The sequence below is a fragment of the Trichechus manatus genome, unplaced genomic scaffold (assembly GCF_000243295.1).
Source record: "Trichechus manatus latirostris isolate Lorelei unplaced genomic scaffold, TriManLat1.0 scaffold00014, whole genome shotgun sequence".
Classification (NCBI taxonomy): Eukaryota; Metazoa; Chordata; class Mammalia; order Sirenia; family Trichechidae; genus Trichechus; species Trichechus manatus.
Genome location: NW_004443950.1, coordinates 9,869,222 through 9,888,842, shown reverse-complemented (window position 1 = coordinate 9,888,842; position 19,621 = coordinate 9,869,222). Strand labels below are relative to the sequence as shown.

The following is a 19,621-nucleotide window of genomic DNA, read 5'->3' as shown; positions in this document are numbered from 1 at the left end:
AATCCATACACTGGAATACAGCTTAGCAATAGAAAGGAATGACCTACTGAAACATAGTGACATGGATGAATCTGAAAGGATCATGCTAAGTGAAAGAAGTCAGACTCAAAAGGCTACTTACTGTAGGATTTATTTATATAACATGTCAGAAAAGGCAAAACTATAGAGAGAAATCAGATCAATGACTGCCAGGGACTGAGGGTGGGGAAAGAGGACTGACTACAAAGGTTAACAAATATTCAGTATGTTGATTGTAGTCGTGGCTACACAACTACATAAATTTATCAAAATTCAAAGAACTATACCCCTAAAAAGGATGGCTATTATTGTATACAGATTATACCTCAAACATATAAAAATCCTGCTATCTCAATTTACAGACTGCCTACCACTTCAATTATCATAATAAATTGAAATTGTAAATTCTTCCTCATCTACTTCATACAGTCATTGTAAGAGAAATGTATGTATACTGCTTTGTATGAGGCCTGGCATGTATTAGTTAATAAATGATAGTTATTATTCTTCATATTAAAAGGGAGAATCTTCAAAGGAAATCTACTCACTCACCTATTTTTAAATCTATCTAAAGCAGCAATCCCGAAATAATACATTTTGGATCCAAAAGGCTTGCGTAAGGCTTCAAGGACATATCGCAGGGCCAGACCTAGGGCCATGTATGTGACCAGTCCTTTTTCGATTATTCCACCAAACAGGCAAGCTGTTATATGTAGCTCCTTGTCGGGGTACTGGGGGAAAAACCGATATTCTTCAAACAAGTTCCTCAGCATACAGTTAAATACTTCTCGTTCTCTCTTTATAGTAGAGTCTTTAAACCTCTGTAGCATTTCTAATACCTGGAAAAAAGCAACACACACACATAAAGCAACTATTTCTAAAAGCCTTCCTCAAATATCCTTAACAGAAGATATGTTAAATTGAATATTTAACAAAAATCCCATGTTCCTGAAAAACTTCAATTCTGAGACAGTTGAATCAATTTGAGAGAAACATAAGGTTTTAAGAGATACAAAGACATATCAAAACACTTTGAGCTGGCTTTAAAAAAACAAACAAAAAAAAAACCTGAAAAGAGTATTATTTTAAGATTTGCCTGAACAATGAATAATCAGATCATCCTGGACACTCACCTCATCAACAGACATGGTAGGATGTGGTGGGTGATTATATATTCGCTGGAAATAGCTGTTTGCTTCATCATCTATCTCTTTACTAAAGTGCTGGTTTGCTTCTGGCCACACCTGAGACAAGTCTGCTGTTGGAAACAGAAAAGTAACCAGTGGGCAATTTAAGCCTTTTGACCACTCTCTCATAAAACACACAGAGAACCAAAAGACCAATACAGTTTTAACCTCAAGTGAAAAGTACAGAAACTGAAGAAAGTATTAAAAGGTCAAGTTTCATATGAAAGTGTTTCGGCTAGACATAAAAAAATTTTAACAAAACTGCCTAATATTTTCCTTACCAGGACTAATTACACCACAATGTTCAAACTCCTACTACATTTACCCTTAATACAACCGCACTCAAGGTTAATTCTTCACTATTTTATAATAAAAATCACATTTAACATATAAGAATTTTCAATGCAGTGCAAGACAGACCAGTAAAAACACAAAGCATGCTACAAAACATAACACTCAGACAAGCCTTTCACACTAGTATTTTCAAGTTAGCTGGTATACTACTTTTAAACCTTTACTATGAATATTTAGTCTCAATGACAAGACCAGTTATAATTCCATTATACCTACGGATTTATAAAGGTGACTTCTCTGACTTTAAGAATTATAAAATTACTAAAGGATGCAAAACTTTAAAAATTGGTTTTAAGTTGTATCATGTTTATTATATTGCTATAACTGTGAAAGAAATTAAAATACAGTCATCTATTTTATAAACTGCCAGGCTGAAAATAAATCTGAAATTCTTCTGGCTATTCCTGATTTGAAACAACAACAACCTTTTGGGGTAAGCTCAAGATTTACACACATATATTTAAATCACTGATAATCTTACTTTCTTATTACCATATCTGCTTCTTACTTTTAGTATGATCACACCCTAAGAATGCTACCCCTCATTAAACTTAGAATTTTATAAAAGTAGCATCAGCATCATCACTTTGTTCTAGTAATGGAAAGCAAAGGTGAATTAGTACCTCGTATTTTTTATCTTAATAATTCAAATTCGTTAATTTACTCCAACTGGTCTAGGAGGTATATCCACATATGGTCCTACCAATAACATACTAAGATAAGCCAATGTGTTTGTTCCTGTAACTCTAGGTACAACAGGACACGACAATCAAAAATTTGCACATCGATCAGTCACACTTCACAATCACGGACAACACTACCACTTACAAGGTTTCATCTTACTCTGCTGGAATGTAGGCTGGTTCAGTCCAGAGGTGCCCAGTTTTCTCTGTACAAAAGGGTCGCTATTCACTGCAGGGAGTCCAAGAGCCCCAGTTCCTATACCAGTCAGGCTGCCTGTGCCAAGACCACCTACTAGAGAGAACGAAGGCAGCCAGAAATCCTATCATTACTCATATTCTTGACTTCATTCACATCTCAAAAATAGTTTTTATTTATTTTTAAAAGTCAGGATCTTTGTTAACTCCCTATGTCCATTCAATTTTACAAAGGATCTCAACAAATAATAAAAGTGGATTAAAATGGAGAATGCCAAAATATAGTTATCTTATTAGTTCCTTTATATTCTTGATAAGTTATTAATGTGCAAAAAAAAAAAAAGTATACATTCTCAAAACACATACCATCATACTACCAGGTAGTCAAAATAAGAAGAGCTGGACTACTTTTCTCAATGACTAAAATTGGACAATTTCGTGCACCATCTTGTTACCATAACCCAAGACTTCTTTATTCCCCTCAACTTTAGCAAAGAGATTCTAACAATAGTTAGAACTTTGCTAGGAAGCCTTAATAAGGACAGTACCTTTGGTTTAAATAATGGAACCATTAGGGCTAGAACCACAAAGCAGCAGTGTTAACTAGATTATAGATTACGACAGCATTTTAGTTCTCTAATTTATATTCTGATGATAAAAGGTACAGATGGCTGAAGACAAGCAAGTGGGTACACCAAAAAAAAAAAGTAACTTTTACTTCAATATAATATCAAACTCCAAAATATCTGAAAAAACTATTAAGGATTTACTCGTATTTTCAAGGTAGGTAAAGTGCAGTGAAGCCAAACACATGCTGAAATCTGATATGTACAATATTTTCTACCTTTATTATAGCAAACATAAAGCTGTGAGTTCCTGGATCTAAGCTTCTTAAAATGCGTGATTAAGAAACGCATTACTGTTTATACTATCATTTGGTAATACAGGATCCTTACTGAAAAAATTAAATTAACTTCCCCACTACAAATATCCTTAATTATTTATTCCATTAGGTGGAATTAAAAGTAATAGCAGTGTGTTTTTCTCTTCCTAACTCTGAATGTTGAAACAGCTTTTGCAAAGATACGGTATTTAGCTGAAACAGCTTTCCTTATCACAATGGCTACAAATCCTTACTGTACACGAAGGCACAATGAAATTTACAAATACTTTGCTCCCACCCACTCACTCCCCTTACCTGGAAGCTGTGACGAAAGTCCTCCAATACCACTGAATGCAGTTGTCTGGTTTGGGGTAGAAAGGGGTGGAAATGCTTTTGCTGGTGACTGAGGGGTACTGAAGGCAGAACCCAAATTTGGAGGAAAACCCTGCATACTCTGGGTGTGGGGGGCAGCTGAACCACCTATACTAAGAGATGCCATTCCACCAAGAGGGTCAATCTAAAGAAAAACATTATAAAGATGTATTAAACATAGTTCAAGCAAAAGCAGACATATGACACAGGTAAACCTATCTTTAGCAACAGCACTTTATGTATTTCATAAGCTGTAAAACCCCACGCAATTGTGATGATACTTAAATCTCAATAAAGTCAGGTGTGCCAGTCATTTTTCTTACTATGTCATATACTAAGTAAGTTTAAAGAGTTGGCCCCTGCCAAGGTACCAGAGCCATAAAATGAGGCCTACCAAACTTCAAGAACACCTGAGAAGAACTGCCCTGCATCTGTAGTACTAAAAATTTTGTAGCAACAAGGCACAGATGTTATCCTTAGAATTTTCAATTAGCTGTTTTAATAGAAAATGAATCTCTCAAGCTAAGTTATGTCACTTTCAACATAGGAGTTAGCAATCAATCTTTAAGGCAAAAGAAATAAATCTAGTCAAAATTATAAAATCTTGGAGTTTGGGGAAGATCAGCTCTGACTTTTAAAAACAAACAAACAACAACAACAACAAAAAAACAACAGTGTATGTGATTCACCAACAGATTTTTTAAAACATCTAATAAACTAAACTTTCAAACTTTTTGGCACTATTTCATTCATACCTGACTACAGAAAATAAATAAGCAAAATGCCTTTTATAAAGTGGCCACTGAAGAATCACTGAATGCCTGTTTGTTTTTTTTAAGCCCCAATCTGCCATTCAGTGCAGCTGGAAATAGAAGCAGAATACGTTGCTCCCAGAGAGAAGGGGGTGGTCGGTGTCAGGGAGTAACTTAAATGTACCTTGTTTTTAAAAGAGCAGTTCAGTTGAGAGCTGAAGAGCCCCAGTTATAACAAGTCCTTATGCTCTAGCACTGCTGCTTGGCCCGTGAAGCTACAAACAAGACACATCAGGTTCAAAGGCAGTGCTTATTTCTCAAGAATCTAAGTTAATTCTTATTTTAAAAAGAAATCCTTACCATTTACCTAAATAAAGTTGTTTTGTACCTTCCTCTCAGTCATGTTCTATTTAATGATTAAAATCTAAACTCAACTACAATGCCTATTTATGATCTCCTTTAAAATGTAAGTGGATGCTAGACATGCGATTATCTAAAATGTAATAAATTCTGACAAGTTTTTCTTTTGAGTAGATTACTAATGGTGACATAGAAATTTATTCTATTCCAAGTCTATGAACAGAAGCGGATGTACAAATTGCACGTTTCACTTACCTGAACAGGAGAAATAGCATCTAAGCTGCTAGCACTGGGAGGGCGTCCTTTTGGCATAACTCCAGGTGGAGGTTGTCTGGCCTTGTTCATAACATTACTGCAGTTGGCTACCATGGTGAGGATGGTTTCTGATAACTCCTGAGAAACACTCCTAAAGAGAGAGTAAGAGTGAAAAATGTAACTTGCTATTCCCCAGAACACCTAAATATCAGTTAATCTGATTTTCTGATAAGGAAATCTTGCTGGAACATGTGATTAATTTCTGCCATATCTCCCAACTTTACATTTATCACTAGACTTTTCTGAGCCAATTAGCTACAGATTCTCTTGAAAGTATCTAATTAATACTTCTGAAAATAAAGCCTGTGTACAGCACAACCAATAAATTTCAAAATCCTCCAACAAACATTCCATATTCTCACCCACTCTGCCAAAAATCATGTGCAAACCCAGTCGAGTTAAAGAAAAAAATGGATGACTCAGACATCAAAATTAAAAATTCTCATGCACCAAAAGACAGTATTAACAAAGTACCTTTACCTACACAATGGGAGAAAATATTTGGGAACCATATATTAGATAAAGGTTTAATATCCAGAATATACAGTAAAATCTGCAAAAGCTGGAAACTGGGTACAACTGAATCCTGTTAGAAAAGGAAAACTCAAAATATTTTCCACTAAAACAAATCACAGAAAACTGGTATGACTGCACCTGTCAAAGGTGGCAAACTTGCGAGACCCAGAAAAACAAGGCAGTCCCATTAAGTTCTGGCTTTCACAGGTTTCACTGTATAAAGAACTCCTACAACTTAACAACAAAAAGACAATCAATCAAAAATAGTATAGAGGACTTGAACAGACATTTCACCATAGAAGATACGCAAATGACCAACGAGCACAGGAAAAGATCATCAGCATCATTAATCATTAGGGAAATGTAAATCAAAACCACAATGAGTCAGAATCAACTCTATGGCAACTGGATTTCTTTTTTAGGATGGCTACTATCAGAAAAATGGAAAACAAGTGTTGGTGAGGATGTGGAGAAATTGCAACCCTCACTCATTGCTGGTCGGACTGTAAAATGGTGCAGGTGCTGCGGAAAACTGGCAGTTCCTCACAAAGTTAAAGATAGAATTACAATATGGTCCAGCAGTTTCATGCCTAGGTATGTGCCCAAAAGAACTGAAAGCAGGAACACAAACACCAATGTTCACTGAATCACTACTCACAACAGCCAAATAGAAACCTAAATGTCCATCTGCAGATGAATGTATTAATGTGGTATATACATACCAAAAAAACCAAACCAAACTAGCTACCGCTGAATCAATTCTGACTCCTAGTGACCCCGTGTGTGTCAGAATAGAACTGTGCTCCATACAGTTTTCAATGACTGTGATCTTTAGCAAGTAGACTGCCAGGACTTTCTTCCTAGGTGCCTCTGGATGGACTCAAACCTCCAACCTTTCAGTTAGTAGCCAAGCACTTAATCATTTGTGCCACCCAGGAACTGAGTAATAAAGAAATGAAGCTCTGATATATGCTCCAACATGGAAGAACCTTGAAAACATCATGCTGAGTGAAATGGAAAAAAAAAAACAGAACAAAAAAAACCAAACCCGTTGCTGTTGAGTCGATTTCAACTCACAGCGACTTCACATGACACAGCAGAACTGTCCCATAGAGTTTTCAAGGAGTGGCTGGTGGATTCAAACTGCCAACCTTTTGATTAGCAGGTGTAGCTCTCAACCACTATGCCACCAGGGCTCCAGAGTGAAATAAGTCAGACACAAAAGAACAAATACTGCACGGTTCCATATAAATGAAATATCTAGAATTTAGCAAATTACAGAGACTAAGGTTTATCAGTCATTACCAGGGATGTGGGGGACGGAAAAAAAGAAGCTATGGTTTAAGGGGCCTGAGTTTCTGTTACGGATGATGGGAAAATTTCTAAACAAATAGTGGTGACAGTTGTAAACATGAGAAACATAATTATAATCAATATCAGTGAATTGTACACTTAAAAATTATTAACATGGCAAACTTCTTGTTACATATACTTTACCACAATACAGTTTTTTTTAAAGTCTACATTAGATCACTACAGCAAAATCTACAAAAATTTTTACTGGTCCCAACACCAAAATATAATGGTTTACACAGGGACTAGAAATTTAAAGAACAATGAGTTGTTTTATATACACTGTAACAAGGAAGGCAAGTATTAACAGATCAGATCACAGAAAAGAAAACAAAGATGTCTACTATTAAAGGTAGGGGTTTACTTATTTTAGTAAGGGTAATCCTTTAGTAAAATGAATAATAAAACCACTAGTTTACAAAAGAAACTCAAAACAAGTAAAGGCTTTTCAAACAAAAGAACACGAATAGCCCTCTCAATCTTCTTTTAAAAATGTACAGTTTAAATGAGATACAATCTCACACAAACAAGGCTAGCATTAATCCAAAAAACACATAATAATAAATGCTGGAGTGGTTGTGGAGACACTAAACACTTATACACTGTTGGTGGGAATGTAAAATGGTACAACCACTTTGGAAATGACTGGCACTTCCTTAAAAAGCTAGATATAAAGTACCATACGATCCAGCTATCCCGCTCCTCGGAATATATTCTAGAGAAATAAGAGCTGTCACACAAACAGATACATGCACACCCATGTTCACTGCAGCACTGTTCACGATAGCAAAAAGATGGAAACAACCTAGGTGCCCATCAACGGACGAGTGGATAAGCAAATTATGGTATATTCACGCAATGGAATACTACGCAACAATAATGATGAAACCATGAAACATAACATGGAAGAATCTGGACAGCATTATGCTGAGTGATTTAGTCAGTCACAGAAGGACAAATACTGTGTAAGACCACTATTATAAGAACTCAAGAAAAGGTTTAAACACAGAAGACAACACTCGTTGATGGTTACCAGGGTGGGGAGGGAAGGAGAGGGTTATTCACTAACTAGATAGTAGATTAGAACTAGGTGAAGAGAAGGACAGCACACACTACCGGTGAAGTCAGCAAAACTGGACTTAACGAAACCTAAGAAGTTTCCTGAATACAAACACTTTGAGAGACAGAGTAGCAGGGGTAGGGGTCTGGGGACCATGCTTTCAGGGGACATCCAGGTCAGCTGGCATAACAAAGCTTATTAAGAAAACGTTTTGCACCCTACTTTGGTGAGTGGCGTCTGGGGTCTTAAAAGCTTGCAAGCGGCCATCTAAGATGTATCAATTGGTCCCAACCACCTGGAGTAAAGGAGAATGAAGACACCAAAGACACAAGGGAAGTATTAGCCCAAGAGACAAAAGGGCCACATAAACCAGAGACTCCATCCGCCTGAGACCAGAAGAACTAGATGGTGCCCGGCTACCAACAATGACCGCCCTGACAGAGAACACAACAGAGTCCCTGACGGAGCAGGAGAAAAGTGGGGTGCAGAACTCCAATTCTAGTAAAAAGACCAGATTTGATGGTTTGAGACCGGAGGGACCCTGGAAGACATGGCCCCCTAGACTCTCTGTTAGCCCAAAACTAAAACCATTCCCAAGGCCAACTCTTCAGACAAAGATTAGACTGGACTATGGGACATAAAATGATACTAGTGAAGAGTGTGCTTCTTAGCTCTAGTAGATACATGAGACGAAACAAGCAGCTCCTGTCTAGAGGTGAGATGAGAAGCCAGAGAAGGACAGGAGCTGGTTGAATGGACATGGGAAATCCGGGATGGAAAGGAGGAGTGTGTGCAGTTACAGTATAGGGATAGCAACTAGGGTTACATAACAGTATATGTACAAATTTTTGTATGAGAGACTAACTTGAATTGTAAACTTTCACTTAAAGCACACAAATTAAAAAAAAAAAAAAAAACTAATTAGAAAATCAATTCCAGGTAACCCAGATTAAATTCATAGACTCCATCCTTTAAAAAAAAAAAAAAAAAAAAAAAGTTATGTAGTTAAAAAATACATACTCCCCTGTAATTAAAACTTCAGTGAGATACCACATCTCACCTTTTAGATTGGCACATCCTCTGTCAGCAAGGCTATGAGGAAACAGACCCTCATTCTGCTTGGTGGTTATACACGATAGAAAAATTCCCATAGACGGAAATTTTGGAATATCTAACAAATTCTAACATATGCATTTACCCTTTAACCTAGCAAATTTGCTTCTAGTGATCCAAATAAAACACTGGCAAGGATGATGAATGCATCCAAGGCACAAGAAGTGGTCCCTGTTCGCCTGGAACAACAGAGGAAGAAGGAAAATCAGGAATCAGAGAAGGAAATAGAATGTGCTGCTACTTGCCTCCATGAACAACTACCTCCTTTGCCATGAGACCAGAACTGGATGGTGCCTGGCCACCATTACTGAACATTTTGATCGAAGATTCCAAATAATAATCCTGATCAACGGGGGAAATGTAGAACAGAATTTCAAATTCTCATGGACTCTAGACTTTCTGGAGCCATGGCAAGTAGAAGAATCCCTGAAATTATTGCCCTGAGAAAATCTTTAAACCTTAAACCAAAAATATCCCCTGAAGTCATCTTAAAACCAAATGATAGTTTAGCATAACTAGTAAAAAAAAAAAAAGTCTGCCTTGAGCATTATGCTCTTTTAAGAACTACCTATATGGGATCAAATTGACAACAGCAACTCGAAAGATTAGATGAGAACCTTAGGGGGCAGTGAGTTTATGTTAATGGGTGAGGAACTCAGAAAAGGAAGGTTAACAATGGTTGCACAACTCGAAGAATTAATGTAACTGAATTGTACATGTAGAAACTGTTGAATTGGGGCATGGTTCTGCGCTGTATACTCTCAACAAGAACAAAATAAATAAAATTTAGAAAGAAAAAAAACAACAACACTACTCATTAAACTATGATAAAGAGTGGAAACCATCCAATAGGAGACTGGTTGAATAAACCACTGAACACGAGTAGTACAAGACATGTAAATTTAAAATGGCAAAAATATTGAAAGAAATTAAAGAGGACCTAAACAAACGGAAAGACATATCTCAGGTTCATGGACTGGAAGACTTAATACTGTTAATTAAAATGGCAATACTCCCCCAAATAATCCACAGATTTAATACAATCCCTATCAAAATCCCAGCTGACTTCCTTACAGAAATTGACAAGTTGAACCTAGAATTCATACGGAAATGCAAGGGACCCAGAATAGACAAAACAATGTGAAAAAGAACAAAGCTAGAGCACTCATACTTCAAAGCTTCTCAGCTGCACCTGGCTTATGTACAAAAAGTTCCTGTTCTCCACTCCATGCCCTGCTGCCTTTATCAGCTGAGGACACTCAGTTCACCACGTAGAAACAGCCCACTTCATCTCATCATATTCCTTTCAAACATCTAGTACCCAGCAAACACTGCAGTCTTGCTGAATGCTGTAGAGGCTTTGGAAACTCAGGGAACCTGAGACCAAGACTATGTCCCAAAAACTGTTTTATTTTCTGGGTCTTTGTCTAACCGTAGCCATACTGTCCTTTCCTTGTACAGCTGAGTTTTCTTGCTACTCAGGTTTTCAAAATGACACAGTACATTATTAAGAGTATACAGATAAAGGATAAAACTACAAAGAAAAGCAAAAACTAATATAAAAGTGGTGACGGTGGTTATCTGGGGAAAATGGGGGACACAAAGGGGGTTGTGGCTGGGGCGGGCCAACAGAAGGTAGTTAAGGTTCCGCTAACACTGTCTTTCCTAACCTGAGCGATAGAGTGCAGCTATTCACATTATTATTTAACTTTAAACTTTACATATACATTTTTTATACTCTTCTCTATGTATGATACACTTGGCAACAAGCATTGTTTGAATAAAAAAAAAAAAGAGTGACAACAGCAAAAGGATAGACAGAGATCAATGGAGTAGAATTCAGAGTTCAGAAATAAACCCATACATTTATGGATAATTATTGTTTTGAGAAGACAATTCAAAGAGGAAAGAATAATCTTGTCAACAAATGGTGCTAGGACAACTGGATGTCCACATATAGAAGACTTTGGACTGCTACTTCACACCATATACAGTAATTAACTCAAAATGTATCTAATATATATTTTAAGCAGTAGAAACTTTTGTCTTAAAAACCACTGGATTGTCTTAAGCTGCTGTCACTTTTATTCATTCAACCTACTCTCCCCCAAATCAACAACTATTCATACAATCCAATTCTAGTATTAAATACAGTCATTTTCAGGCATGATCTTCCTACCCTGCACAAGCTTGTAGACAGGCCAACATTGTCGCCAGAGTTTCTGGAGGAAGTTGAGCACTTTTGGGCTGATCTTTCTCTGGGGCAAGTCCACCCAAAATAGAAGGGCATCGTCTCTTTAAAAAGGTCATACATGCCTGGATAAAGGGCTCCTGAAAAAAAAGAAAAGTCTCTTAATGTATTTGAAATTCATCTGAATTGTTTTCAGATTGAAGATAACTACTACGCAGTATAACTAAAATTCAGAATAAACAGCATCTTCGGTACTATTTAAAAGTTGTTTTTTTATCCACTGTAACTATCAAGATTAAAAGGCAGAAATGAATAAATAAATTCTGCTTTACCCCATGCTCTCTAATTTTATCTGTGAGCCACTTGTCAAGTTTGAGGTATTCACGACGTGAAGCAAGTGCAGCAAGGTCAATAACAAAGGCAAATGGAGTACCATTTAGCAGCATTGACAAGGCCTAAAGAAAAAGAGTATTAGAAACTACAAGTCAAGCAATTAAGTAACCCTTTCTGTGTCTCAATCCTACTATTTCCAGTTTTTATTTTCACTAACAAATCTAAATAAAACATTCTGCTAATGTTTTTTTGGTCACAACATTTTTAAATGGTTTAGTACAACTCAGTAGGTAACATTAGTACTTGCCTATAAGATCACACTTTAAAGGTGAACCCATGACACTACCTACCAAAAAAATTTTACCCTGTGATTTTTCAAATTAAACTTACAGCAAAGCAAGATTCAATCAAAATATCAATAATTGTCCTTCTCCATTTTCTAAAATCGAAGCACAAGCTTCCTCTAACTTAAGCATAGCTACACAACACCAGTGTTATACACCAAGTGCTAAGATTTAGACTATTTGTCAAAGATCCTGCTGATTCTAACCAAGGATGCTAAAGGGTTGAAACTCAGTTTCTCCAAAAATGGTATCTCACAGATTGCCTCCCAGAAAAGCTCAAGTATCATTTGCTTTAAAACAGCCTTTCAAACATCACAGACCACCAATCAACAGTCAAATGTAAATGAAAACATTTTTTTTTCCTATGCCTACAACCACTCTCTTTCTACCTAACAAGGAGAAATTCTAAATCCTAAGTCATTCTAGCTATGATCTAGTTACATACGCACTATTCCTAAGGCATCTTATGTTAAAACTAAAAAAAAAAATTTTTTTTTAAGAAAGATATTTTTTACCACTAATAAATGACGTCAATTTATCCCTCCAAATCACCTTCAAGTCCTGGGCCACATCAAGTATTCGAGACAATTTGGCCTGGTCATACTGCTCCCCTCTCATGTACCATTCTGCCATTGCATGCATGATAAGTTGGCGAATTGAGGGAGACTGCCCCTAAGGGAAAGACAGTGAGTAGGTTTAAACAGCAATATTCCTAAACATTTTGATAGGCACTATTGTATCTTTCCAGCTAATTTTACTTGTTTTATTTATACAAAAATCAGGCGTTATCAGTCAAAATATCAACTACAGGCCACAAAAACCATGAAATTACAGGATATGCATGCAGTGACATTCTGTATGGGAAAGCCAAGTTACTTCACGTCTTCCAAGTCTGTCTCTCGACCTGGGACATACAGCCATTCAACAAATTTATTTGGTCTATAAAAGTCTGCCCATACATTTTCTAATACAATATAAGAATAGACATAATATAAACATGAGGTTATATCAAGTTAATATTACTTCTTTAAAATTAAATTCTGAATTTCTGGTCTATAAATAAAAACAAAACAGTTTAACCATCTTTCATGTTGCACGTTATATCAGTATTTCTGGGAGCAATATTTGTACACTCATTTTAAATCTACCTACTTCTAAAAACAGAATATTGAGTTTTTAATTTATTCAATATTTTTCTCACCAGAAGAAAATGAACATGTTGCTAGGTTTTGTTATTTAAACAGTCTATTTTTGAGAACTGACACAAAGACTTTCAGTTGAAAGATCTAAATGCTAGTGTAACAAATGGGAAAACAAAATTTTAGAGATGTACACAAATCCTATTTGGTACAAAATGATGAACTAGACTAGGGATTCAGTTTTGTTGACTCCTAAATCTGCAGACCTTCGAACAGTACTTGACAAATAGAACTAAGTAAATTATTTCTCAGAACTGACAGCAAGGCAGTTCCTATTACTTCTCCAAATCACATTCCAGTAACTGTCCCAGAGTAGAAGAGCCAAGTGAAAGACAGGCTCAACCAGATTGAGTAGACAAGGCTCCCAGTCTCTTAGCCTGGGTGAGGAAGACATAAGATTATCTGGGCAACAAATGCTACCATGTTACTTAAGTCTCTAGGAAAGCAGGAGGAGCTGGCTGAATAGTAAGGAACCAAGGCTAACATTTTTTCATTTATAAATTTTTTAAAGCACTTATACATACTAATATAAGAAAAAAGAGTACCCACAAAAGATACTTGAAGTAAAGGAGAAGATGACTGCTTTTTTCTTAAAGCTTCTGCATTTGTCATATTAAAAATGTAGGCTACTGAGAAAAATCAATAGACAAAAGAGTATTTACTCGTCAAATATATTCTACAAAATTAGAGGGGAAAAGCACAAGGGTTTGACAGGCATTTCTATACAAACTAAAAGAAAATCTAAATGTTTGACTCAGATAAAACAAAATAATGTCAATAAAATTGGTGTGTGATTGTCGCCCATTTACTGGCTAAAAAAAAAAAAAAAAAAATCACTTGTGTACCTTCTACTTCCGTAATAAATGTTTAATTAAGCTCCTTACTACAATCAAAAGGAAACTAATCTAGCCAAATGAGTTGAAAACATATGTCCACACAAAAATGATTTCAGCAGCTCTATTCATAATTGCCAAAAATGGAAGCAACCAAGATGTACTTTAATAGGTGGATGGATAAACTGTGGTATATGTGGTACATGGAAGAACCTTAATTGCACATTGCTAAGTTAAAGAAGCCAGTTTGAAAAAGCTACATAGTGTATGATCACAACCATAGATGACGTTCTGGAAAAGACAAAACTATAGAAATAGCAAAAAGAGCAGTGGCTGCAAAGGATTGGTACTGGGTGTGGGGAGTGAACCGGTGGAGCACAGGGCATTACTAAGGCAGTGAAACTACTTTGTATGATCCTGTAATTGTGGATGCATGACATTATGCATAAGCAACAGAACTGTACAATACACACAGTTAACCCTATGTAAACTATAGACTTTAATACTAATGTATCAATGACAGTTCATCAATTGTAGCAAACATATCACACCAATGAGAAGACATTAAAAATAAGGGAAACTGTGGGGAGGGGGGAACTCTGTACTTTCTGCTCAATTTTTCTGTAAAGTTAAAACTGATAAATCCTCTTAATTAAAGAAAGAAAATTGGTACCCTAGCAACAGAAGTTTCAAAATACTGATTTTTTTTTTTAGTTGCCTTGTCCCCTTGCTCTTTGGAGTTTTATATGTTAATGTCCACATGATCTAAAAGATAAAACAAGTTTTATGACACTGTAACTTTTCTAGAAAGATACATTCAAAGATTAACAATAATTTATTTTTCTATTTTAACATCCTCGATTCTCCACAGAATGTCAATCATTTAGAAGAGGAAGTGAAGATAAGGAAACAGTCACGTCTCACCTGCCCGTGCCATGCATAATGTAAAATAATAGCAGAGTTGGGGTGGTTTCCAAGGAAAATTGGCATCAGAGTAGAGATGAGTTCATGGCGCAACGTGTGCCAGGAGGTGTTAATTTGTAGTAAGGCCAATACCAACATGTCTGGGCAGTGCTTGATAGGGAAGCTGAAGAGCTGTTTGACTTGTTCATACTGTCCAACCTCTGCAAGCCTCAGCAGAGATTCAATCAAATCCAAGCTCTTCCTACACAAAAAGGAAGTAACACGATCTCTATCAATGAAAATACAAACATGCAAAATTCATTTTCCAAAAGACTTGATGCCAGCTATCAGGATAAAACCAAGTTACTACCATCTTCTAACATTCGCAAAACATTAAGTTTTTATAAAACAATCTAGACTTTTGGTTAAATTGGTGCTAATATCCATCACAAAACATATGCTGGATTGTGCAAATGGTTAAGCTCCTAACTACTAGCTGAAAGGTTGGCCATTCAAATCTACTAGAGACTCCACAGGAGAATAAACTTGGCGATCGGCTCCATGAAGACTGCAGCCTAGGACACCATATGGGGCAGTTCTACTCCACCCTACAGGGTTGCTATGAGTTGGAATCAACTTGATGGCACACAACAACCTTAAAATAAGCAGGCTTACTAAAAATACCATTTCAGTTAAATCTGTTAACTATTAATTTCGTATTTCAAAAACACATAAGTGACGATTTAAAAGAAAAGCTAGTGAGAGTTTTTACCATGTGGCAATTTCTCGATTGTCATCCTCTGGTGGTGCTTTCAGAATATCAGTTGCAACAGTATGACAGGGATAGTCAGCAAAACAGAAGATCTCTGGATTTATAAGGGAATGCTGAATGAAGGAGAGCTGGAACAAGAGAAACGTCCTTACTACTGTAAATGATTATGAATGCTATAAATACTACAAACATTTTCACTATGCTAATCTCAATGTTTTATTTGAATGATAGTTTCTCTTTAAAATTTTAATTATCTGTCCTTTCAAAACTCACAGATAATTCACGCAGATGAAAGGTGAATAATGAGATGGCCTTAGAAACAAATGTCCTTAAACTACTGGGAAACAGCTTGACTACTGTAGCTCAACTGAATCTGCCTAGTATTAAAACTATAATATTCCTTCAGTGTTTATGACACTGTTACTTTTCTGAGCTATGCAGAACAAAAGAATATTTCAATCAATGGATAGGTGGCATTACGTTATTTTGTTCCCCTTCTATAACTAAACACTATTCACTTACCTGGCCTTCTGCGTGTTTCCAAGGTCTATATATGAGGTCTACCGGGAACACTTCCATTCCCAGACCTCTTTGAATACCATAAACCACATTATGAAGTCCTTTACTGTCACGAATTTGAAATCCAGGATGGTCCAGTTCATAAGTTACTTCCTTGAAATTCAAACTTGGGTTCTATAAAAGAAAAAGGCATTTGTAAGTTTAATGAACAACAGTGTTCATGTTTTGAAGCTCTATCCAAAAGACCAACTTAAATCTGCAATTCAATCAAGGTGTCCCCATCGCAAACTCAAAGTCATCCGAATTTTTCTGGCATTCTGAAAAGTGATTTAGAAAGGTAAATTCTTAATACTCAGAATAAACTGGCTCTATGAGCAAGGTACCCAAACCTTTTAATTCATGGCATACTTCTAAACTTTTGAGTATGTAAAGGGGGAGCCTTCTCTTTCCTTACTTTAGTTCCAACCCCAATATGGCAAATAAACAGCTCTTCATTCAGCACCTCTTCTCTTTACATCAAGATTCTATTATCTTGGAACAAAATGGCAAAGATAAATCAATTATCCCAAACACCCTTCTTAATTAACTGAAGATCTTCCTTAAAAGTATCTTAATGTATGCATCAGGAAAAGTGGTCTAAATCATTATGACAAAATGACTGACAATTCAATTCACCATATGTTGTATGAAAAGGTATCCTAAAAAGCAATTATCTGCCCCTTTAAAAAAAAAAAACACAAAGCAAAGGAAACAAATTTATAGAAAGTAATTTACCAGACATCCCACACCAAGTAATAAGTATGTTGTGCTTGAAAGAAAAAAGCCACAAAAGGAAATGATATATGTTGGCCTAGTCACTGCCGTGCACACTTAGTATTTAAAGTGCCAACCAAAGCATCATGGCCATTTAGTCTTGCTCTGAAGTGCCTCCTTTCAAACCATGAAAGCTTAATGCTTGTTTCTACATGGCTCAAACAACAAACTTCAAACAGGGTATTTTCTCAAAATCACCAGTAACACAAAGAATAGTTAAAATATTCGTGCACCCACCCAATGAAATACTATCTTTCCTAAAAATCATATCATACAATACTAGTATTATTTATAGGATTATTTCTCAAACTTTAATGTACACATGAATCATCTGCGAATAATACAGATTCTGATTCTGTAAGTCTGGGGTAGCACCTTTCAGTCTGCATTTCTAACAAGCTACTACGTGACACCAATGCTGCTAGTACATGGACTACACTTTTAAGTAGCAAGAAGTCTAGAATATGAGCTCAATCTTGAAGGTGGGGTGGCAGGAGGGGTGTGGGTCAGGCAGGATCAGCTCTGAATAGTTACAATAAATGACTTTTATCATCTCTGCACTCTTTACCTTCAGTTTTCTACTCAGAAAAAACATCTTTTCATTTTAAAATTTGTTTTTAGGACTGGCTTTAACACTTCCATTAATTTATTGTTTAACAGCATTATCTTAGAGAAAGACAAGTATGGTAAATCCATAGGCATGCCCCTGTGGTTTCCTCCTCCCATCCTTTGTGGGCAATCACCAAACCAATCTATGTGCCCAATGTGTACCTGACACTGTCCTCTGGTCTCTGCCAAAAAAAAGAAAAACGTAGAGAAAATACTAATATACAGAAATAAAAAGGAATAATGGGAAAAATAGGTAAGTGATTCATCTGTTCAAACCCACAGTGCAGCACTCAATTTATAGCCAATTCTCACTCTCTGAAATCAGGAAAAGGAACTGATCCAGGTAACATGGAATTCCGAACTCGGTCTGTATCTTTAAGAGTATTTTTAATGGCGCAACAAGTACAAAAACGGAATTACTTAGTGAAGAGGGCATGTCTTCACTGTTAACAAGACAAGCACCAGATATTAACTGGTTACCCATAAGTGATGAAACTGTCATTTTATTTTGTTTTTCTTTTTATCCACTTTTCAAGTTTTCGGCAATTACTAAAGGAGAACAGCTCGAAAACTGCAGTGTTCAACTTTGTCCATCTTCTACTACCACGGACATAACAGGTCCATCTAGTATTAAGAAAAATAACAAAAAGAAAACCCATTGACGTTGGTAGCAGTAAAGTCATACACAGATTCACTCTAATGGGATTTTACCTATAAGCTGCAAACATGGAAAACTGAAGGTGAGAAACAGGATACATGACCTGGACAAGCGATAGAAGAATTTTATGTGTATGTATTCATGTTCTTTAACATCATATTTTGTTTCTTGACATTTTATGAACAAGACTGAAAATATTGCATCTTAACTCCACTCTTCTCCCACTGATTAAATTTCATCATCATCTTTTAACATCTGAGAAGTTTCATTCTCTTGTATTATTTAAGTATTTCAACATTTTAGGAGAGGTTCTTTGTTTTGGGGGGAGGAGGGGGTGGCGGTAATTGAGTTTGTGAATAATCCAGATGTGAAAGTAGTAGTAAATACGGACTTTTATTATCCCTATCCACCATAAACAAGACTTGGCAGTATTTTTGTTACACCTATCAGAAAACATTCTGAAGGCCTCCCTTCTCAATAATTCCATGCAAGCACCATGGGACAATCATTACTTTATAACAAATAAGTACCCCAAAAAAACCGCACACACCCCTACCCCACCAACTTACTTCAGCAGTGCACTGGTTCAGAATTGCATGCCAACAACCACTAACAAAATTTGAAGTTGATTATGTACTATTTCTAGAACATAATTATCTCAGATATTTTATTACTTTTCGAGCCAATAAAGTTACAGAATTTTAGAACATTACTACTCTCACTTAGCTGGACATTTATTCATTAGAATTTCTTTGGCTGCATCATACTATAATCATGACTCGAAAACCATGATCACATGTACTCACCAGTTCTTTGAGAACATCAATCAAGACTTCTACATTCCATGTATGTGCCTGTGCTCCATCACTTTTATCTTTCCCATCACTCCAGATGCCACTTCCAGGAGCAGAGATACTCTGTAGAAATAAAACTTGAATTAAACAAACTCAAACCCTTACTGCGATTCGATCTTGCTGTTAAAACAATCAATCCTACTCTAATTTAACAAAGAAAATAAACAGCATATGACATTAATTCACTTAACAGCTGAATTCTATATACTTACCTGTAACGGAATACCATCTGTTAATCCTGAATGAGTTCGAGCCATCATTCCCAAAACCCTTGCAACCTGGGCAGCTGTGACCTCCCGAACACCAAACTGCATGATTATATTGCGACATTCTTCAATACTGCAACAAAAACGTAACTTCAGAAAAATGCTAAGATTAAGAAATCAAAACCAACGAAATGCTGGTATAAAACAAGCCCTTGTGTGAGATCCC

The 19,621-nt window shown here is 36.2% G+C and overlaps 1 protein-coding gene and 1 non-coding gene across 14 annotated transcripts in view; both read right to left on the bottom strand.

Moving 5' to 3' along the window:
* Positions 1-19,621, bottom strand: part of CNOT1 (CCR4-NOT transcription complex subunit 1) — a 109,116-nt gene that overhangs the window by 34,255 nt on the left and 55,240 nt on the right. For 8 of the 13 annotated variants that reach the window (XM_004371527.2, XM_023726868.1, XM_023726869.1 and 5 more), the window contains 13 exons: positions 19,402-19,528; positions 19,142-19,252; positions 16,259-16,429; positions 15,737-15,864; positions 14,986-15,226; positions 12,582-12,701; positions 11,685-11,807; positions 11,341-11,492; positions 5,060-5,210; positions 3,636-3,837; positions 2,388-2,534; positions 1,152-1,276; positions 571-857 (listed from right to left, as the gene is read on the bottom strand). In XM_004371527.2, the coding sequence (XP_004371584.1) occupies positions 571-857; positions 1,152-1,276; positions 2,388-2,534; positions 3,636-3,837; positions 5,060-5,210; positions 11,341-11,492; positions 11,685-11,807; positions 12,582-12,701; positions 14,986-15,226; positions 15,737-15,864; positions 16,259-16,429; positions 19,142-19,252; positions 19,402-19,528 (2,085 nt within the window). The remainder of the gene's footprint in view (positions 1-570; positions 858-1,151; positions 1,277-2,387; positions 2,535-3,635; positions 3,838-5,059; positions 5,211-11,340; positions 11,493-11,684; positions 11,808-12,581; positions 12,702-14,985; positions 15,227-15,736; positions 15,865-16,258; positions 16,430-19,141; positions 19,253-19,401; positions 19,529-19,621) is intronic. The other 5 variants (XM_004371528.2, XM_023726862.1, XM_023726863.1 and 2 more) reach the window with 4 other exon arrangements.
* Positions 4,621-4,756, bottom strand: LOC111819636 (small nucleolar RNA SNORA50). The gene has a single exon (XR_002823225.1). It is a non-coding gene; the product is annotated as a small nucleolar RNA SNORA50 (small nucleolar RNA).